The sequence below is a fragment of the Anolis carolinensis genome, chromosome 2 (genome assembly GCF_035594765.1).
Source record: "Anolis carolinensis isolate JA03-04 chromosome 2, rAnoCar3.1.pri, whole genome shotgun sequence".
NCBI lineage: Eukaryota > Metazoa > Chordata > Lepidosauria > Squamata > Dactyloidae > Anolis > Anolis carolinensis.
In genome coordinates this window covers 133,042,180-133,065,397 of record NC_085842.1, presented here as the reverse complement: position 1 = coordinate 133,065,397, position 23,218 = coordinate 133,042,180, and the positions used below count along the sequence as shown (strand labels likewise).

At 42.0% G+C, this 23,218-nt stretch overlaps 1 protein-coding gene across 3 annotated transcripts in view; it reads left to right on the top strand.

Annotated features, from left to right (window-relative positions):
- Positions 1-22,537, top strand: part of LOC103277841 (uncharacterized) — a 38,163-nt gene extending 15,626 nt beyond the window's left edge. Inside the window, exons 2-5 of one of the 3 annotated variants that reach the window (XM_062970579.1) lie at positions 2,123-2,217; positions 9,722-9,823; positions 15,223-15,387; positions 19,208-22,537. In XM_062970579.1, the coding sequence (XP_062826649.1) occupies positions 2,123-2,217; positions 9,722-9,823; positions 15,223-15,387; positions 19,208-19,354 (509 nt within the window). In that variant the 3' untranslated portion in view covers positions 19,355-22,537. Of the gene's footprint in view, positions 1-2,095; positions 2,218-9,721; positions 9,824-15,222; positions 15,388-19,207 lie in introns of all 3 variants that reach the window. The other 2 variants (XM_008104503.3, XM_008104502.3) reach the window with 2 other exon arrangements.
- Positions 22,538-23,218: the final 681 nt, after the last annotated feature.

Genomic DNA, 23,218 nt, shown 5'->3' with positions numbered 1-23,218 from the left:
ATCAGTGGTTCTCAACTTGTGGTTTCCCAGATGTTTTGGCCTTCAACTCCCAGAAATCCTAACAGCTGGTAAACTGGCTGGGATTTCTGGGAGTTGTAGGCCAAAACACCTGGGGGCCCACAAGTTGAGAACCACTGCATTACATTAACTGCTATGGCTGAATGCTATAGAATTGTGGGATTCATAGTTTTGCGAGATACTTTCTCCCTCAGTTCTGCTGTCATAATAAACTACAAATTTTGGGATTCCAAAATGATATCAAACTGCTATAATTCTTCAGTGCGAAAGTTTCTAAGGGCACATCTATACTGACTACTTAGGTAATTTTCAAACTGGCATAGAAAAAAGTGGTTTCAGTGTGTGGATAATTAAATTTGTAATCCTGAGACCAGTTCAACGCCTGGATGGTGATAACGCACATCACAGAGAATGGCCTTGAACTGGTTTCAGAATGTGCAGTATCTGCAGCTGGACATTCACAGAGATTTTGTTTTTAATTCTGCCTTAGGGAATGCACATGTGCACATTAGTGAAGTACTTTGGATGTCCGCACAGCAATTTGCATTCTTCATGTGATGTGGTTTATAGTAGAATGTGCTGATGCACATTACGAGTTCTATTACAGTACCCCCAACTTTGCTTTAAATTTATATATCTTAAAGTGCATTGCAGCATACTTTCACAGCATGCATGGTTGCCCTTTGATCCTGCCTCCAAGCTTCATGAATTGGTCTGTGTACTGTAGAGCTTCCTAATGCTATTTTATTTTTGGCCTAAGAGGAGAATCCCCAGCCATGTCTGCTGTGATAACCTGGTGAAGACAAAATTCTGTAAATAATTTCCAGCTTCAGATAATTGAGCTGTCTTCTTACTCTCCATGGTAATGTTTTGTGTAACTTAGGCCCCTTCTACACTGTCATATAATCCAGATTACCAAAGCAGATAATCCACATTATCTGCTTTGAACTGGATTATGTGAGTCTACACTGCCGTATAATCCTGTTCAAAGCAGATAATCTAGATTTTATATGGCAGTGTAGGAAAGGCCTTAGTAACTAAGCAGAAGTTTGGCTGTGTAGGATTGCCACTATTTCTATCTCTATTTTTAAAAATAATATTTAGCTCATTCAGCTATTACATAAAGTTTTTGCTATTGTCACTCATCTAGCAATATCAATTGTTCCAAAACAGCTTTATAATTGAGGTTGTAAGTCCATATGTATATCTAGTAGTTCACATGTATTAATCATTCTTGGCATATTAACAAAGACATTTCCACTTTATAGATGTTTCTTTGGGTAATCAAGTCAAGACAAGTTTCATTTTCCATAGGCAGGCAAATATCTGTTTACCTTCTTGGGCCAATGAAATAATTCATGGTCTGACTTTGTTTTTCCACTGATGTAGAAATGCTACAGATCTATACACTAAGCTGGACTTAATGTGCTATATCAGCGCTGTGTATTTTCATTGTGTTGTTGTTTATTTGTTCAGTCACTTCCGACTTTTTGTGACCTCATGGACCAGCCCACGCCAAAGCTCCCTGTCAGCCATCACCATCTCCAGCTCCTTCAAGGTCAAACCAGTCACTTCAAGGATTTTCTTTGTAACCTTTTAATATTTTTGGAATTTTACAAAAATACCCATTCATTCTGCCAAGAGTTTGAACTTTCATTGGGGAAGAAAGGCCAGGACAATTGCAATGGCCGGGATGATGGCACTTTTCATAACTTTTGTCAGTTCTAAGTGGAACCATTTGAATCCTGCTTTAGGGACCCATTTCTGTGATACCATTTCTATTGGCCCTATGTCTTTGCTGTTAGGTTGGAATAAATGTAATTACATCACACAACAATACGGATATGGCCTGTTGGATTTAGTTGGGGCCCTCCAGATGTACTGGACCAAATCTGCCATCGTCCTCAACCAGCATAGTGGGGATGATGTGAGCTGTCTAACATGTCTTGAAGGCATCTGGTAGGAGGAAGGCTGCTGTGAGATATCCCTCCTCTAGGGACCTCAGCTGCAATGCTGTGGATAGTCCCAAGACTGTGCAACCCCCTGAATTTTATTTCCCTTTTCTTTTCTCTGATAGCAGTTTCTTCCTCTGTGTTCATCATAGCCATTTTGGTGCTGCTGCTGCTTTTGTACCACCGAGACCCTTTGTGCTGCCAGTTTCTCTGCTCTTGCCGTTTCTTCCAGAACCCCAGTCAATACGTGAGTATCCCATCTGCCGTTTCCAGCTTTTCCAACAGTCCTGCCTAGCCACGTTTCATAATCCACCCACCTAGCCTTAGTCCTGAATAAAGAGCCCATTTTCTTTTGGATTGAAGGGAACCATTGGGCACCCTGCTCGGTCCTTTTCTTAGAGTAGCTCTGTGCAGCACTGGTCTCACACTGTGTGTGAAACAGCGTCATTCCCCACCCCTTTTTATCCTTTTCATTGCAGAAAAGCTGCAGGTCTATTTGTAGTTCTCTCCTGCTGCGTTTTAGTACTGGGCACCAAGGGGCTCCCAAGGTCCTTGCTTACTTCCTGCTCTTGTCTACCAACAAAGCCCTTTTACTTGAGCCTGTCCCCATTTGGCAGCCTTTGAGTATGGAATGTAACTATCGGCTGTGTGTGTTTCTATGTGTGTATAATTCAAATGCAAAAGCAGGGTAGTGTATAACACACTTGGAGTGACTCATGTCACCACAACTCCCTGCGTGCCACAGAGCCTTCCTGCTCTGGCACACTCTTTCAGAGCCAGGCCTCCCTCTTTTTTCCTGCAGGGATGGAACACAGTGGGCCACGTTACTGTAAGGCATGGGTAAATACAGACAATGCCACTCTTGGTTGCTGGTATCCCAGCAACCGGAATTACATTTTCTAGCGCTCACAACTGGGGACAGCCAAAGAGAGAACATTTTCCCCTTCTTCCCGTCCTCCCCTCCCACACACCCACACACAAACCACACTTTTTTCCATGGGTAAGACATTATGAAGATCTACACTTGGACAGGATAATCAGGAGGCTGTATAGAGGGTTTTTGTTTATTCTGGGTTTCCTGTATCAAGGAGCTACTTCCTTTTGAGTTCATACTTAAATAAATGCAAATCCAGATTAGTCTATTGTTCATTATTAGGGTTGCTAGAGTCAAAACTGGAGACGATTCAAGTAGCTTTCATGGTTAGGCAGAAGATGGGATGTCAGCAGGTGTTCCTCAGTACCTGGGTGTATGACAAGCAACACCTGATGAAATCCTGTCTTCTATGCAACCGTTAAAGGTATAAATTCCTTCCTCGTTCTATGTTACGCGGCACAAAAATGCTGTTTAGTCCTCTCTTAAAATAAGGCCTTAGCCAGTTCTCAAAACACTATCCAACTTATTTTGCTCTTCCTACTGCTCATGTCAGGTGTAGGGATGGGAGTGAGGTCTGTCTTGCTCCACCCTTCTCTCATCCTAAGGAGTTCTGGCGAGGTAATCTCTGTGGCTCAGACTGGGCAGCTTCAGTAGGCTAGTTTTGGCTCATGATACTAGTGGTTCCCTTCCTTGGCTGTGAAATTATTTCCTAACATCACCTTGAAGTAACAGTCATCGGTATCATTCCTGGCCTGAGCAACATTTTTGTGATTCTGTGATTAAAGAATGTTTCCATATTTTTTGCAAGGGATATGCAAAATAACCTTAATGTAACAACCTCTATTTTGTTAAGCAATCTTGAGCAAAATGAAACTGACAAAATCAAGTCAGAATGAGCCCAGTCCTCCTTGATGGTTCTGTACTATTTATAAGGTTGCACTTTATAGATATGTTAAAATGACCTAGGACTTGATTGGTAGATATCTCAGCTGGACTAAATGCATTTGCTCAGTTGCAGTGCTGCCTCACCTTGAAAGCTTTCAAAATGGAGCCCTTTTATCTTTTGCAGTACTCTGGGCTTGTTTTTAGTGTAGTACTGTATTTGAATTTATAGTGATGCTCCCACAGACTTAGCCCTTAAGGACCCTTAAGTGCTGTATCTGATTTGGAAGTCTCATCTTCACCTGTATAGTTGAGATCACAATGAAGCCAAATGATGATCACAAGGGGATCTTGCATATGATCGAGGCAGCTGGTAGATCCATTGCTACTGTATGAGGGAAATATGCCTCTTTTGATTTCATAGTTGCTCCTTCTGCGACTACTCTGGTTCTCCTGGTACTGTATCTCTGATGCAGATAGTGTCCACTCTTCAATGACTCCTGTATAACCCCAACTACAGAAAGTAGTTCAGTTGAGACTTGAATACCACAAATTCCCCAACCTTTCTTTTGAACCATCTTGTGGCCATGCACTTTTAACTTGACTCTCTGAGAGCGAGTTGGCCTTCGGGTGACTTCACATGGCATACGGAGGCCTTGTTCTATCGTGTGCAAGGAGGCTGATTGTTGTGAGCATGCTTTGAATATGAACACACATTGAAGACATCATCGTATGGCAGGGGTGGGCAAACCTTTTCTCTTAGAATCATAGAATAGTAGAGTTGAAAGAGACATCACGGGCCATCCAGTCCAACCCCCCGCTAAGAAGCAGGAAATGGCATTCAAAGCACCCCCGACAGATGGCCATCCAGCCTCTGCTTAAAAGCCTCCAAAGAAGGAGCCTCCACCACAGTCCGGGGGAGAGAGTTCCACTGCCGAACAGCTCTCACAGTGAGGAAGTTCTTCCTGATGTTCAGGTGGAATCTCCTTTCCTGTAGTGTGAAGCCATTATTCCGTGTCCTAGTCTGCAGGGCAGCAGAAAACAAGCTTGTTCCCTCCTCCCTGTGACTTCTTAGTGCCCCATATGAAAAAATGGCCCTCTCCAATTTCCCACCATGCCTGAATTTCTTTTGGCTGAAAACTATTTTAGGCCTGTAGGGTGGGTGGATAGATTTAAAATTGGAAGTGACTCAGCATTATTTCAGATTTTGAAAAATGGGCCTACAGGGTTGAAGCAGATTGGGCTTCCCAAAAGCAGAATAACATGCCCCATCACACCCTTTGTGTGCACTATGTACCATTTTTGTAGGCAGACTTAGTGGGGAGGGTTTTAAGGTTGGAATGGGGTGTTTAGTTTTGTGATAGCTCCAAACTTCCAGAAATTGCCATCCCCTGGTGTGTGAATGGTATTGAAGAGGCTACATGATAGAAAGCTGCACAGCAAACCTGTCCTCAATGTAGACCAGGATCAGGGGAATCATGAGTGTACCTCAGATTTACTAGCAGGCATAAAGAAAGGGACAATATCTGGTTCACACTTGTTTGTGCTTCCCCTTTTCAAATCCCAGATTCAGATTTCAGAGCTGTTCTGAGATCTCATTGTTTTTGTTCATAAAAAGATTTGTTGGAAGACACTGACTGTCTATTTACTTTTGTTCAGAGAGTCCAACCTGCAGAGGCTTGTGTCAAAGGGCTAGTTTAATTCATGGGCTATCAGTCCATAGCTAGAGATGATGACATCTCTCAGTTACTCTTTCCCAATCTGAAATGTTAAAATCTCTATTCTTTTCTATCCAGAATATGAGAAAAATCTTGAATAATGGCAATTTTTTTTCAAATATGAATTTAAATACAATCATTTCATATTGCCATCATCTGGATCCATGGTCCGCTTAGACCTCTAAATCCTTTGCACGTCTCTAACTCTCTAGCTGTAGTGTTTGCAAGCCAGATGCTTACCCATTCTACATTTCTGCATTTCATTTGGAAATTTCATTTGAGATTCTCAACAGCAAAATCTAAATGTAATCTAAATCTAAATCCATAATAAAAGTGAAAACCTGTATGTGGCACGCGTGTCCGCTCACACAGACAGCCTCCGACCTCCACAAACAGGCTACACTTCCCACTCCTGAGAAACCAGCAAGTCACTCCTTTGCACTGACATTGCGGTTACAGCGAGCACCATGAACATGTAGCCCAATCCCTGCCAATGTCCTCCCCAAGCACTACGGCCCACCACCCAAGGAATGCTTTCATTTGGGGACTATTTCATCCTAGATTTTGATTTTTCTTGCACCACAGGCAGGCATCCCAGGGTTCTCCATTGCTGTGAAATTTGCATGACCCCGCCTGCTGCCCTTTCCTTTCAAATCTGTCTTCATAACAGATGAAGAGCAGAACTGAGCTGCAACTACATTTACTGGAGGAGTTCGGGGGGTTGACTCCACATGGTGGAAGTTGTAGTTCACCCCACACCAAGTCAGAGCACTGTGACTCCTATTGGGGAATTTAGAGGAGTTATAGTTCACCTACACTCAGAACACTATGAATCCAAACAATGATAGGTCTGGACCAAACTTGCCATGTATACCTGATATGCCCCGATTTCAATACTGGGGGGTTTGGAGGGCAATTGGCCTGGACTTTTGGGAGTAGAAGGCATTGGGATTTATAGTTTACCTGCAATGAATGAGCACTCCCAACTCCACCGATGATGGACCAGGACCAAACTTGGCACACAGAGCCCCCATAACCAATAAAACATATTGGACAAGTTTGGAGAAAAGGGAGTTATAGTTCACCTGCATCCAGAGAAACACTGACCCCCACTGACAATGGACCAGGACCACACTTCGCACAGAGAATCCTCATGACCAACTAAACATATTGCAGGTGTTTTTGGGAATGGGCTTTTATTTTGGGAGTTGTAGTTCACCTGCATCCAAAGACCACTGAACCCAGCCAATGACAGATCTGGACTAAACTTGACACACAGACTGCTGTGGATACTGACAGATGTTTTTGGGTAATTGTCCCAGGACTCTAGGAGTTGTAGTCATTCACCCCCTTCCAGCGAGTACTGCACCCAGGCGATGACCAGCCAACAACAGATCTGGACCACACTTGGTACACAGGCCCCAAAATGGCCAACTTTTCATACAGGCAGGGTTTGGGGACGATTGAGTCACGATTCTGGGAATTGTAGTTCACCCACTCCAAACAGAATACATAACACTAAAAGACAAATAATACCATTCTCAAATAACCCGGGCACCACCGGGTTCCCAAGCTAGTAAATGAATAAAATGAGGTTAATCTGAGGTTTACAAAAACAGTCAAGAGTTTTATGGCCACTTAGAACACAACAAATGCTATTTGGCCGAAGCTTTTGCAGACTCTAACCCACTTGAACTTGAGTGCTTGCTATACAGTTCATGAAAGTGTATGCTAAATAAAACCCATTAGTTTTTATAGCAGTGCATGCTGTTGTTTTGATTTTAAAATATGCCTAGATGCCCTCATCCCCTGAGCTGTTCTTTTCTACTTGCCTTTATCTGGCTCTTGGAGTCCTAATTTAAATCTGTTAGATTTCATAGCTTTGACATCTCTCCACCCAGATCTACTTTAAGAGAGTGGAAACAACTCTAGTATGAGTCAGGGAAGGCGTTCCCACAAATGATAATTGGAAGGAAACCAGAAAATAGCTTATTGCAATCTAAAAATATTGTCAGGTATCAGGGCCCTTCCACACAGCCATATAACCCAGAATATCAAGGCAGAATAACCCACAATATTTGTTTTGAACTGAGTTATCTGAGTCCACACTGCCATATATCCCAACTCAAAGCAGATATTGTGGGATTTTATTCAGCTGTGTGGAAGGGGCCTCAGCATTACAGAGCAAAGGAGAAAGCTCCTTCCTAGTTGCCCAGACATAGCAGTTTTTTTTCCCCAAGAGCTTAACCCTGGATATTATTTTTGTCATACGATCTTTAACTCAAGGTGGGCCCAGCCAGAAAAAGTAACGCTTAGTTGAAAGTGAAGTGCTGCAGAAAATAGTGCCTTCAGTGAAGGATTCAGAAAACATGGAGGAAAAACAGATCTAAGGACTTGTCTATACTGGTCCAAAACCTTGTATTCACCATCCATGAACCGCTGGTTGTCCTAATGACATGCAGTGACTTCCAGTGAACATTGCAGGTTTCATCACTATATTCTGATTTGACCCCTCTTTTGGCAAGGTTGAGGGATGTGCTGGAGTTTGCTGGAAACTCCAGAAAATTCTTTGGGTTTGAGGTGGTTTTCACAGTGGGGTTGGGTCAGTTTTGGCCTGATCCACTGTGCAGATGTATGTATATTGCTCACACACACACACACACCCTACTTGCCAGTTGCATGGCACTGTGTTCTGACATCAGCAGAGTTGCCCATATTGGCCAGGAGCTTGGGCAGATCTTCATAGCTGGTTAGGAAGAGTGGCAGCAACAACACAGAGGAAGTGATAGTCTACTCTAGCAGAATGGATGCAGCCCCTGGCCATCTGGACAGTATCCTCAGATTCAGCACATAAGTGCTGAAGACTGGGTTGCTTTGAGGATAGATTTGTACTGGCCTGCGCTGGCTCGTGTAGATGTCCCCTAAATGTCTCTTTCCAGAGAGAGGACTTTTCAGTTAATGCTGTGTCATAAGAACTCATAAGGGGTTTATTTAGTCAGCAACAGCCCAATCTTAGATTCAGTTGTTTTGTTTTGGGGAATGGAATAAATTGTGGTTCCTCCTTACAAAGGGTATATGGGAGAATGTGGGAGGGTTGTGTGATGAAGGGAAGTTATGTTTCATTTTGGGAAAGGAAAAAAAAGCCTCTGCTTACTTCCAGTTGATTTCTGGCACTCGTGGAATTCAGTTAAGACTTTAAATAATCCTAGGCATTTTAATGTAATTCTCACGTTTCTGATCTTATACATATGTATGGTGTATGGTGTATGTGTGTGTGTGTGTGTGTGTGTATATATATATATGCCTAAGGATATAGTGGAATCAATGTTTTTCATAATTACCTTGTCACAACTTGAAGACACTATCTTTATTGAAAACAAAGAAATGTTTATTTATGAATTCTCTGGCACATAAAATGCATCTTGTTACAAAGGTTCTTTTCTTCAGTTCCAATTGGTTATTATAACAGATATTGTCTTGCACTCACTTGTTTACTGTTGATATATAACTTTCCGAACACTCACACTTAGTTCAACTTGTTAATACTCTATTTTTCCTTTCAAAACCCATATATTTCTCCACAGCCTTTTTGACTGGGCAATTAAATCTCAAAGTTACTCTTCATTCTAGTCAACCCGACTGAATCCTCTGTATTCCTCTCAGTTTTCCTAACCAAGGGCCCAGACTTAAATCAGTCTCTTTTTACCGCAATATACATTGGTAGCTACAAACATGAGCACATATATCTTCCATCGAGCTCACCGGCTAGAAACTCCAATACAGACATCTTCCTTCTAGTTCCTTAGCTAGCAACTCAAATACAAAAGTCTTCCTTCTAGCTCCCTAGCTAGAAACTCAAATACAGAAGTCTTCCTTCTAGCTCCCTAGCTAGAAACTCAAATACAGAAGTCTTCCTTCTAGCTCCCTAGCTAGAAACTCGTCGAGATAACTTTTAAAATGTTCCCTCCTTTTTCCTTTAAGCTAGCTCCGCCCCTTTCTTGCTAGCCTTTCCAAATACAGTAGTTACATTTCTACAGCAGTAGCTACGTTACCATGGCAACGCACAACCAATCAGAAGTAGCTAACTCCTGCCTACCTTTGCCATAAATCAGCATTAATAACTTACACAAAAATCCCCATTAAAATAAAGTTGCCTGTTACACATGGTTACAAGGAAGGAAGGAAGAGAAGAGGGAGAAGGAAGTAATCTTTAGGGTATGAGTATGAAGTAGATATATCCATTAATATAAGCCCTCTTTCTTTTTAATATTCTGTAGGACTGTCCCCCTCCATATTTCAGTAGCAGCCAACGACTGGTGGGCTCTCAGTCTGGAGCACAACACCTGGAGACAAGCACTGCTGAAAACCCTGGCATGCAGGTGAGGATGGACCATTTGTCAAGTGGAGCACCCAGTCTGCCAAATGAGCTTGGTGTTTGGCTTGGTTGTGGAGGCTGGTGTAAGTTACAAAAGAAGAGAGTTGGAAGGGGTGGACCAAATGAGATAGAGACTAGAAAATAAAAGTCTGACTGAGCAAAGCTTAGAGCCTATATGAGAGCCTGAATTTGAAAGGAGCTGTCAAACAGTTGTTTAGAGTGGTCAGATGACTGGTCCTCAAGTACAAAATTCAGACTACTGGACAATTCCCTGCAATTACCCATATTTACTTGAGTCTAATCAGATCTAATGTACACCTCAATTTTCAAAACCCTAAAAGCAAAGAAATTATTTGCTGGCAAATGTAATGCGCAGTGGCAAAAAAGTGCATCCGTTGTAATTTGGCCAAAAAGGTCCACATTACAGTGGTTACATGCTTATACTGTAATTCCTTCTTTAAAACAAAAGTGTTCGAATGCCAAATTGTTCAGCATCTGAAAAGAAAACCTTGGGGTGCATCTAGAATGAATCCACTTTAACTATCCTGGTCCAATGCTATGGGTTCATGGGAGCTGTAGTTTGGGATCATGGGGCTGCCAGGAATGCTGATACCTCACCAAACTACAAATCCCAGCATTGAATAGCATTGAGCCATGATAATTAAATTAAAGAAGATGTTCCTCAAATAAGAGTTCAAATTGCTCTTGAAGTAGCTTCCCCCTTTGCTTTGGCACAGCACTAAAATTGCCATGCTATGTGAATCTAATGTGCACCCTAATTTTGGGAAAGTAATTTATCCAAAAAAGGTGAAATTAGGTTTGAGTAAATATGGTAATTCTGATGGATGTAGCTTTGGTTTGTCCAGTGTTACTGGGTATGGGAGGTAAAGGTAAAGTTTTCCTCTGACATTAAGTCCAGTTGTGTCTGACTCTGGGCGTTGGTACCCACTCCATTTCTAAGTCGAAGAGCTGGCATTGTCTGTAGACACCTCCTAGGACGGTCATGTGGCCAGCATGACTGCCATTACCTTCCTGCAGAAGCAGTAGCTATTGATCTATTCACATTTGCATGTTTTTGAACTGCTAGGTTGGCGGAAGCTGGGGCTAGCTCACTCCGCTCCCCGGATTCAAACCACCAACCTTTTGATCAGCATGCCTTAGTTATATTCTGTCTGCAGTACTATAACCTGCTCTACTTTGGCTGCCTTTGAAGAGAGTTCAGAAGCTCCAGCTGGTCCAAAAAGCTGAAGTGCTAGTTATAACCTATAAAGCACTATATGGCTCAGGTGCAGATTATTTGGTAGGTGGTGTCTCCCTGTATAAATCTGCCTGAGCCCTGAGATCCACAGGAGAGGCCCCTCTCTCAGTCCCACTAGCATCACAAGTACAGTTTGTGGAGACTCAAGAGAGAGTCCACACAACTCTTCCCCATCACTCTGCAACTCCCTTCCCTGGAAGGCCAGTATGTCCTTCTTTTTGTTGTCTTTCCATTGACAGGTTTATTCTGACAGATTTTTAAGACATAAAGTTGTTGAAGAAAGGGTTAGGGGCTGCTGTATTGCTTTAACTGAAATGTTTTAAAGAGCCTTTTATCCTTCAAATTGCATTTTATTTATTTTTTTTCTCGGGAGTGAACAGTTTTAAATGGTATAATTCTATTTAATGTTCACCTTTTGTGTGTTTTAATTATATTGTTTGTTAAAATTGTGAGCTGCCACAAGTCCCAATTTGGGAGGAAAGTGGAAATAATAACAATAATAGCAACAACATAGTCATCACACCCTCTTGCAAGTAGCAAACAGTAGGATCTTTCTTTACTCCCTCCACAAGTCTATGAAGTCAGCTGGCTTGGTCTAAGATGCTGTGCTGCATGAGATGGAACAGCAAATGATGTTTCCACCCCATACTCACCTCAGTCAAGGCACATCATAATTAAACTGAAATTACTTTGAAACAAGGGACAGAATATCCTGCCGGCATCTGTTGGTTTCTCTGGCAGTAAAAACACAATAATTGCAACTTAAATGACTTAACAATTTGGTGCCCTTTCATGACACCTCACATCTGCTGTGTTTTTGTTTTATGGAACAAGCAGTTCTGGAGGGACATTAAACTGAGAACGTGTGATGAGCATAATGACTTACCTTGAATCTGCAAAGCCCACAACTGGAAATGGTCAGGCTGGTATCTTCAGTGCAGTAAGATGATCAGATAAAGTTTTTATTCCAAAACAGAGCAGACTAGATAGATTTTTAAAGTGGTTTGCTAGTTTTGAACTGGGGTATGCATAAATGGAGTTAGTGACCCCTGGGAACTGCCCTAAGCCCATAGGCTCACTTTGTCTATCTGTGCCATAAGGAGAGGTTTTTTTTTTAAGGCACTGGACCCATTGTATAATACAAGGTTTGGGAGTATGTGGTTCTCTAAACGTTTTTTTCATTCCCAACATCTCACATCCATCACCATTCACTATTCTGGCTGGGCTTGAGATGAATTGCAGCCAACAACCTCTGGAGAGCCACAAGATGTCCACTTTCTATTCTAGAATAATTGTTAAAACTGGCTCAAACATCAGCAAGAGCTTTATACTCCCGCAGCAATCTAATCACTGGAGTAAGGAAGTGGTGCTGCCTTATGGATGGTGCCTTCTTCAATGAGAAAAGGGTGGATTGTCCCTTCTTTTAGATGCAGAAGATATAAACAATGAAATCAAGGTTCTCATTCAAATCACAGAACTTGTGCCTTAATTTACTAACATTGCAGCTAACATCAGGATAATGTTTATATTCCCTCTTAAACATTTATTTTTATTGTTGCTAATTATAGTTTTACTGCAGCTAATTATTGACTAATTATTAGTGCTTTCACTTGACAACCCATCTACACGTGCAGCTGAACCACAAGACTTGGCAGCCGATCTCCACTGAACAGTGGGGTGTAGCGTTTCCTGAACTGTATTGCCTGAATGTCTCTCCTCAACAAAGCATCTCTGTTATCCTCATTATCATGGGGAGAAGAGGAGGCATCACAGATGTCGCATTTTGCAGCCTGTTCCTGTGGTCTTATGCAAATAATGCATTTTGACACTCATACTGTACAATATTCAAAATAGTGTGTCCTGTGAAAGAAGTGAGCCTTTTTTTAAAAGCCACTTTGTACACAATCTTTTCACAGGTAGATAGTTAAAATGTCATATTCCTAAAGCAAAGAGCATGAGTCAGGCAAATATGTTTTTTTGCACACAGATGAGACAAATAGGGATGCTTTTCAATGATCTCATAGACTAGCCCTCAATATGTATGTCTGCCGGCCAGTCTGGTTTTGCTTCACATAAAACCTGAGAAGGTCTAGTATGATGCACCTTATGGCTTTGCTCAAAGGAAATCTCGGCATTCCTTGTGTAAGCCTCTTGTAGAGAGCTGCAGTCTTTTGCAGTGGAACTGTCAGACCACACAAGGTGATCTTGATTGCTTGGCTAGAATGTTTGGCTGATTTTGTAAACTGGGTTAGGCTTATTTTCTCAGGACCTGAAGGGAAGAGAGTAGTGGGAAAACATTGCCCTGCACTCAAGTTATTTATCGTATCAGAAGCGAACCGAGAGTACAGTTGTAATGTATTTAAAAACACAGAAACGTGGACTCCACTTTGTGGCCCCATTTCTTAAGGCTGGCCCTGCATCTCGTGGTGCTAGAACACAGTCCATTCAGCACCTTCCAAATCGCCCAGTCTTCTGTTTGCCCAGGAGGGGATCTCTCATTCAGTATCAGCCATGGGTTGAGGTTCCGGGTTTTAGCCTGCCATTTTTTGGACTCTCACTTGCTGAGGTGTTCCTGTGAGTATCTCTGTAGATCTTAGAAAACTATTTCTTGATTTAAGACATTGGCGTGCTGGCTGATATCTGAACAAAGGATGGGCCAGAGATGTCACTGCATTGGTTCTTTCATTATTGGCTGCTTCTTCCTGACGGATGTCAGGTGATGCAATACAAGCTAAACAGTATAATTTCTCCAGTGGTGTGGGCCATTGACATCCTGTGATAATGTGTCTCATTAAGAGCTACATCCACTGTCTCATTAAGAGCCACATCCACTGTTTTAATGTGTTGAGATGTATTCCACACTGGGCATGTGTATTTAGAAGCAGAGTAACAGGGCGCAGGGCAGATGTCTTCACTGTGTCTGGTTGTGATCCCCAGGTTGTGCCAGACAGCTTTTGTATGATACTGTTTCTAGCACCTACTTTTTGCTTGATCAAGCAGTGCTTCTTATAGGTCAGAGCATGATCCGGGGTAACTCCCAAGTATTTTGGTGTGCAGCAATGCTCCAGTGGGATTACTTCCCAGGTAATCCTCAGAGCTCGAGATGCTCAAGTTAAACTGTTCAGATGCAAGTGCTTTAACTCTTCTGTACTATAATATTTTTTTAAATAACAATATCTGAATGGTGGAGCATTATGTGTGTCTAATGAAAATCCTCATGTTTTTAGGATTAAGCTTGTAGTTACAGTTCAAATCAATGCTTCATGCCTTTCCTGACCCCAATGAAAATTTCAATAGAAGAAAAATTAGTCTACATGAAGGGTTACCTTTCCAAAATGAAACTTATCACTTCTATGCAGCATCATAGGTTTCTGGAAGTTTCTTTGGTACATTACATAGATGGGGGCCCAAAAAGGGCCCCAGTGGCAAAAAGCAATGGCTTTATCTGAACATCTTTTTTGGTTGTAGATATTTTGTGTTAAACCATCAGCCAGTTTGTGCTTAGTGAAGGGCTAAAATCTCGAGATTTTGTCCTCAGTTCTGTTGCAGTTTCTCACTAGAGTAGACCTATTTAATTGATTGAATAGGTCTACTCTAGTAGGAACTAACTAAAAGGATTTATTTTGTTGTTTGCAACTGTACAAGTGACACTATGTAGATCTACATTTGTGTAGATTCTGTATGCATACCTATCCGGGATGGGCGCATACTTATAGAGGCTGTTCTTAATGTCAGCAAACCATTAAAAAGGTAAAGATTTCCCCTGACATTAAGTCCAGTCATGTCTGACTCTGGGGGTTGGTGCTTATCTCCATTTCTAAGCCGAAGAGCCTGGGTTGTGCGTAGACACCTCCAAGGTCATGTGGCCGGCATGACTGCATGGAGCGCTGTTCTCTTCTCGCTGGAGTGGTACCTATTGATCTACTCAAATTTGCATGTTTTCGAACTGCTAGGTCGGCAGAAGCTGGAGCTAACAGCGGGCGCTCACTCTGTTCCCAGAATTTGAACCTGGGACTTTTCGGTCTGCAAGTTCAGCAGCTCAGCGCTTTAACACACTTCGCCACCGGGGCAAATCATATGGCTCCTTAAAAGTACAGTTAGCTAAGTAAAATAATGATTTCTGTTTCATTTCCTTATGTTTCTAGGGTGATGAGCTGTTCTGTGTTGGACCCCCCAGTAGCTACCAGCTTCCTCCATGGGAGCAGCCACGGCTACCAAGCTATGAAAGTGTGCGAAAGAAGGATCGGCAACGAGAAATTCACCACATGATTGCCGAAAGGTTTGGCTTGTGGGCTGAAGTCTCCCAAGAGGTAAGCAACCTACAGAAAGCCTCTTTGTGAGTGGGTACGAGGAAATCCATCCTGCCATTATCAAGGGGTACAGTTTTCCTGATTGTGGGGCTGTATCTGTGGAGCTTGGTTTAACACTCTACTGTGATACCACAGGACTCTGTTGTATCTTTTCAATGGCTTTTTTCTATCTTGGAGGAAGGAACACAGTGTTCCAAGAGACTCTAATGCTAAACCACTTGTTTACATTCCTTCAAGTTAATGATTCATCCTGTATCTTTTAAGAAGCAGCATTTCTGTCTTCTGGGAGAAGACCAAACAGACAAGAGGGCAGCCATGGGACAAATGCTTGCCTGTGTCAATGTTTTACATACACACCTTGTTGTGCCCAGTGTGTGCCAAATCTAACACTACATCAGCTGACCATGTAGAATTAATTGCCACAGAATTGGGCCACTTTCTTGCACAGGTAAGTTTCTTCTGTCACTGCTCTCAGATCTCTTTTCAGATCAGGTCACTCCAAATCTTTGCGTCCTTGGTAGTCTTCATCTTGCCAGGACTAACACAAGGTAGCAGTATGGATATCTAAAGGGATTTCAATCTTCCCCTTTCGTGTTCTGTTCTTATTTGTTGCCAGGTCTCAGAAACACTAAGGCTTCAAGCCAAAGCACGCTTTGCTGAAAGCAAGCCACACTGACTCACTTGGAACAGATGAGGCTGCCTTCTGTTGATTCAATCCATGAGTCCAGCATTGCCTGCTTTTATTAAGTGGAGACTTTCTCCCATTCCGTTACCTGTAAATATGTTGTGGACTCTAAGACCCCTTTTACATTGACATATATCCCAGGATTTGATCCCAGATTATCTGCTTTGAACTGGATTATATGAGTCTACATTACCAGATGACCTGGGATAAGCAGATAATCTGGGATCAGATCCTAGGATATAGGGCAGTGTAGATCCAGCCTAAGCAGAGGTGGAGAGTTCTGAAAGATTCAAATTCTGCTCCTGGTTTTTCCAATGACCTTGAGCCTTACACCTTGTGTATGAATGAATAACCGCAGCAATCAGCACCCTTAGCACCACTTACAATTTATATTATGTACTTAGAGTGCTTTCTGCAGATAGCTGATCCTCACAATTTTAGATAAGAGGAAGCCCAAAGTGGATAAGCCAGGAGTACGTGTTGAAATTAATGTTTTAACTTGGGAGTTTCTAGCTTTAGGCGTTTGCACTCTGCCCTCATGCTTCTGCTCTTGAGTAGATAGTTATTCATTCCTATCTGATGAAAGAGCCTATTGTGTTATACCCTGTTCTACCTAAGGGTCTTAGTTAGAGATTGTCTTTCCTGGGAAACTATGAGATCACAACCATTATTTGACTGCCAGCCCATTAGCCTTCCCTCAGAGCTAGAGTCCAAGACAAATAAATCCCAGAATTGGGCAGAGACAATATGCTTAGTAGGATGGGGTGAAGGCTATGGAGGAGTTGTCCTGTAGAGCCTTCATTCCACCCTACCAAGCATATCGTCTCTTCCCAATTCTGGGATTTGTCTTGGACTCTGGTTCTGAGGGAAGCCTGAGAGGCTGGCAGTCAAATAAGAATGGTTGTGATCTCATCATTTGCCAGGAAAGACAATCTATACCCTTATCCCTTAGGTAGAACAGGGTATAACACAGTAGGTTCTTTCTTCAGATGGGAATCGGTCCTATCTTTGCATGACCCGAAGCACAGAGAGTGACACAGAGGTCAACTGCTTTGAGTGGCAGACCTTAGAAATATTGTGTGTGTGTACAGAACTGCATCTGCAACTTCACTGGAAAATACAATGATGCTTGATAAATGGAAGGCAGCAGGGAAAGCATTGTAATGAGATATTTATAGATGGATTGATTCTACCAAGGAAACCATAGTCCTGAGCTTGCAAGACCTAAGCTCGCCAGGTCTCATGGGAATCTCTCAATCATAAGTCAAAGTATGTGATGGCAAATAACAACACATTACACTCCAAAGAAGTTTCCAGTGATCATACTACCTAGTAATTCTGCAAGTGGTTATCCCCAAAATGCTGCATTTGATAAGAGAGGGAAAGAACATATCCATGCTCATTGTCCAAACACTAATCTGCCATAAACATAATGAACAACAAAACAGATAAGGCCTGCAGCTAATGTTGATTTCGTATTTGCTAACGTTCTCTTGTCTACAATTGCTCATCAAATTTACTTCTGTCCTACAGTTACCTTTAGTCCAGGGAATAGGAATGCAGGATCATTGTACTTCTGGTGTTGGACTATAGCTACCATCTTCTCTCATACTTGCCTGGTGCTAATGCAATTTGTAGTCCCGATGGGGAGGGCCTTTTTCTCACACTTGCTATAATCTTAGTGCACATTCTTTCCAGGTCTATACCTTTTAGCTGTGCAAGTGAATCTGTCAATGGCCCGTTGGATTCCATCTCAGTAGTAAGGCAACCAGGTGGCAAAAGAACAGAACTTCCCCTTATTAATGGTGGTGTCGAAGATAGGGTTCTTGACACACATAGCTTTTCTGTGTGTGACAACTGTCAAAGATTCCTTCTTTAATACCACTGCAGATAACATGCCAGAAGTATTTTTCTTCCTGGCATTCAGGCATCTTAGCTCAGGGTAATTGTTCCACTGTAATTCAACAGCATTAGAAATGTTCATCAGTAGCATGTTCTGTTGTTGACTAGTCTACGAATGTGCTAGTCCAGGGGTCCCCAAACTAAGGCCCGGGGGCCAGATGCGGCCCTCCAAGGTCATTTATCTGGCCCCTGTCCTAAACTTTAGACTTAGACTTAAGTCTACCTGGTCTTTGGAGGTCTCTTTGCTTACTTATAGCCTTATGAGATCGTCTGGTTGGTCTCTGGAGGTGTCTTTGCTTAGCTATGGCCATATGAGACCATCCAGATGGCTTTTGGAGGTCACTTTCATTACCTGTGGTCATATGAGACCATCTAGATGGTCTTTGAGGATCCCTTTCCTTATCTATAGTCTTATAAGACCATCTAGATGGTCTTTGGAGGTCTCTTTGCTTACCTTTGGTCTTATGAGATCGTCCCAAACTAAGGCCCATGGGCCGGATGCGGCCCCCCAAGTTTACTGACCCGGCCTCTGTCCTAAACTTTAGACTTAGGGTTGACCTAAGTCTGAAATGACTTGAAGGCATACAACAACAACAATCCTAATTTTGGATTATTTCATCCTAGTCCGGCCCCCCAACAGTTTTAGGGACTGTGAATCGGCCCTCCACTTAAAAAGTTTGAGGACCCCTGTGCTAGTCTGTCCCAATATACTGCTTACTTGATTTATAAAAAAGCACATTGTGCTGATTCAGATTGTGAGACAATGTATAATTAAATGTAATTAAAAATTATATAACAAAGAAACCCAGAACAAAGTAGAAAAACACCAAATTCCTATACAATAAAATCTGAGGAACATATTTAAATTAAATTGAAGATGAATGAAAATGTATGCAACACGGATTTCCAAAGTCTAGTCCTCTAAGTGTTTTGGACTTCCAGAAGGCTCATGTGCTTTGACCAGTGATCACAGATTCTGGGCACATCTGTGTGACTTGGAGGTGTCGGGCAACTCATTAGTGTAAAACTCTGTACACACATTCAACCTTGAGTCCATAGACCTCCTGATCCCAATGTAACCAAGTTGACACCTGGTGAAGGCTAGTAGGATAAAGTAACATGGTACTGATTTGATGCATATGCTAAAAGTAATATTTAGATAAGCCAGGGTAGGGTGGAGGTTTCTGTGCTTTATTTGGAGATATAATGGGCTCCTCCTTCTTTTTCTTACAGTTACCACCTCCCTATGAGCAGGCCCTGCAGTATCCTGCAGCCTTATCAGGAACGGATATGGGTTCAGAGTTGTCAGCTGGACACAGCTTGCCGGACATGCTTCAAGCTTCACCCACATACACAATGCAAAGAAACACATCAGTATAGGTTAGACATTGAGCCCCCTCAACAGATGTGGCAATTTGGGACACAATTTCTATAGTGCCATCTGCCACGCCCTTTTTTCTTCTCGTCCAAACTCTCTCTACAGCTACCACATTGTCCACTTACTATTTCCCCGGCACCAAGAATGAACACTTGAAGCTCTCCTGTTCTATTTGGATGTGAACCTGAGGACGGCTGGACAGTGGAAACTATGACCTGGGAATTTTTTCTTATTTTTACTTTTGATAGTATCCGAGACTGGAGGAATCTGTGCCAGGAAGGTCTAGAGATGCATTGAATCCTTTAGTGCAGCAAAGAAGGCTGGAATCATTGAACTCAGGGGAACATTTTTGCCATAGGAACTTATAAGATGCATAGGACCATTGCAGGAATTTCATTTCAGTACCTGGTCAAATACTGAAAAAAGCTACTGAGATGCTCCACCTTGAGAGAAACTTAAACTTTCTGACCAAAGAGTTCTTCCCTTTGTGTGAGAAAGCGTTGCCCAGACTTCCAGAGTATTAACCTTACAGAGAGAATGGCCTACTGAATTTTTGGTCTCCTTGACAGCAATCAACACAGCAGGAATGGGTGCTTCAAAAGACAGAATGAGGCACTGGAGGCATTGTGGTGGGATTCTTCTTTTTCATCTTTTCAACTGCTGGGCAGTTTTGTGAAGTCAAACAAGATGAATGGATCAGCAGAGGACAGAATCCGGAGCTTCTGCAGCAACCATCTCAGATCTCAGAGTCCACACTATCTGAAGTTTAGGGCCAAGCCATATCAGAAAAAGGGTGATGAGCAGAGACTTGGAATTTCCCCCCGGAGGGGAGTAAGGTGGCAAGAGCTATCTTTCTTCATTCCTATTGTTGGTTACTCTCCTTGATTGTTTATCACTTGGAGCTCAGACAATCTTGTTAAGCTTTAATCTGATTTTTATTATTTGGATTTTTATTTGGCTAATAAGCTTTGGAAATGTTCCTAATGCCATCATTCTAAACAATCTGATCAAGAAAGAAGTGCCAGTGTTAAGTGACCAAAACCTTTTTTTTGGTATTGGATTTTTTTTATTCCTTTCTGTTGAATCGGCAAAGCTCAGGAACAGATCTATGAAGTTGCATCTGGGTTCCATCCTTTTGTGATTAGTGGAGGTGTCACATTACAGAGGTTCAAGAGAAGGGAAGGCAGTTTTTGGTACATTATCTCAGCAGTTGAGCTGTAAAGCTCCCTTCCCTTTCCTGAACTATGTGATGCCACTTTAAAAATGGCTTTCTTTTGACCAGCAAAATTTTGCAGCTTCAGCTCCTGCTCTGAAGGATGAGCTTTAACCAAGGTTTTACAGCAGTACCAACCAATTGCTTTGCTGTAGATAATAAAAGAGAGCAAGGAATAGCTGTAGCCAGAGAGTGCACACGACTGAGGCTTGCCTCCAATTTGTTATAATAGAGAGTCCTTCAGTCTAGGTTTTTGCCTACAACTCCCATCACCCCCACCTAGCATGATCAATTGTAAGGGATTGTGGGAGTTGTGGTGCAAAAACTTAGTAGCGCACCTCTGCCTTAAAGAAAAAAATTACCATTGGCTGGAACAATTTAGTACTCTCAATGCAATAGTTGGGTCTAGCCATAGCTATCAAAAACAGCATGAAAATCAATCTTTCTGCGTTTTTTGTACATTTAATTGTATACAGACTCTCTCACCCATACGTCCTGATTATTATCAGAAAGACTGGTCTTTGGTGGGTATTATTAGAGCTCTGTGTGTGTGTAATGTATGCCTTCAATTCACCTGCTGACTTAGGGGTGTCAAAAGCATTTTCATTGAGGGCCACATCAGTCTCATGGTTGCCTTCAAAGGACCATTGAATCCATGGACGGAGAATACAGAGAGCCAAACATAGGGGTTTTTTTACATAGTGTTCGGTGCTCTTTGGTTTTTACAGTTTGGGTGCCAAGATGTTATTGTAGGGCAACTCCCATGTTTTATTATCTGCCATTCAGAGTAGAGATAATGGGAACTGCAACCCAACAGCATTTGAGACTTCTTCTTTTGAGAAAGGATTAAAGGACATTTTAATGACAGACATCATATCCACAAGCCTTCCATCTAAATTAAGTTCTGACTAAACAGAGCAAACTGCAGCCTTTCAGATGTTCCTGAATCACAACTCCCATAATTTCTAATTAATATATAACGATGAAGAATACAGGGATTGTAGTTCAGCATCTGGAGGGCCACATAAAATGAGATGGCAGGATGCATTCGGCCTGCAAGCCCTCAGTTTGACACATATGACTTACAGCAACCCTATGAATGTCACAGGGTTTATTAAGGCAATATCTAGAAATGCCGAGTACAGTATTTCAAAAAGATGGACCTAATTTGAAGTGTATTTCTGCAATCATGAACCACCCATGAATGAAACTGTTACCACTTGAGAAGGTGGGAAACAGAGTTTCAAAGGGTTCCCACTGGATGCATCTCCCAACACATAGCCAGCCCTTGGCCTGTCATTTGCAAGATGACCACCTGCAACATAAGGCCCAATGAGATATTCTTCATTTGCGGGGTTATTGTTCAGATTTGTTTCTGGCTCAAAATTTTTAGTAAAATGTGATAACTTGATAATTCATTAAAATGTTTGTACCTTTTTGTGTAATTGTACCATGTTGCCACTGTGAAATATACTGCTTTGAAATTGGGTCCATCATTTTGAAATACCATGTAGTTTTTCCAGTTCCTTGCTCTGAAGTATAGCTTACACCACCTGACCATTGTTAGCAGTCTCCCATCCAATTACTGACCAGGGCCGATCCTGCTTAGTTTCTAAGATCAACTGGAATCTCGTGCCTTTAGAGTGCTATCAAAATGCAATACTGTAACCAGTATATTATAACACTAGCAAACACTAGAGGGCAACATTATATCAGGAAGTATTGAATTTCTGTACTGTTTAGAAGACTGTCCATCATTTAAGAACTTCAGAATAATAGAACTGAGATAACTAATAGCCAGAGTTTGACAAGAGCTCTCGTATCATTTGTGAACATTTGAAAGCCATAGCAAGAGTACAGTTGAAACAAGCTATTTAAGTCATCTTGTGTGATTTATTTCATTTGAATTTCTATTGGAACAGTAAAGTCCAGCAACACTCTGAAATAAAGATAAAGACTGTATTATCCTCTAGATATTGGAGAATTGCATTTTTATTGGTGCTAGGCAACGGTAAGGGATTATGAAAGTTGACCATGCCAGCTCCAGAGACTCTAAAATGCAAAAAAGTCCACTTTTACTGAAGAGTGCTAGATATCTTCCACTTTGAGTACGCCATTGTAATGTACCCCCACGAAGTTTCAACCCTGTGGTTTCTGGCGAGACAGTAAATTGATGGGAGGGGTTTCTGCTAGACTTCTCTTGCACCTACTGTTAAGTTTACTTAGCCCATCGTTAACATCAACTCTGCTGTTTTATATAATGCACTGAGATATGCAAAGAACTCGGGCATTCCTCACCCAGATCTATATGTATGGGAGATCAGAAGTCATTCTGGATGCCTGCAGAGATGCAGACTGCAGCTCCAAACTGTTGCTGAGAAGTACAGCGGCCCTGGCAAGTCCCCTTTTAAGGAGAAACTCTAAAGCAGTGACCATGCTGGCTGAGGGATTCTGGCAGCTGTTGTCCAAAAAGGTTACTTTGCCAAGCTCTGCCCTAAACCTATCCCTTCCACTGTAACCTCCAATACCTATTCTGCAAATACAGAGTGTTTGAAAAAAAAAATCCCTAGTTTTAAGTATAATTATATTAAAACTAGGGAGTTCTTTTTCAAACACCCTGTATATCAATGGAGAAAGCTTCAAACCACATCCT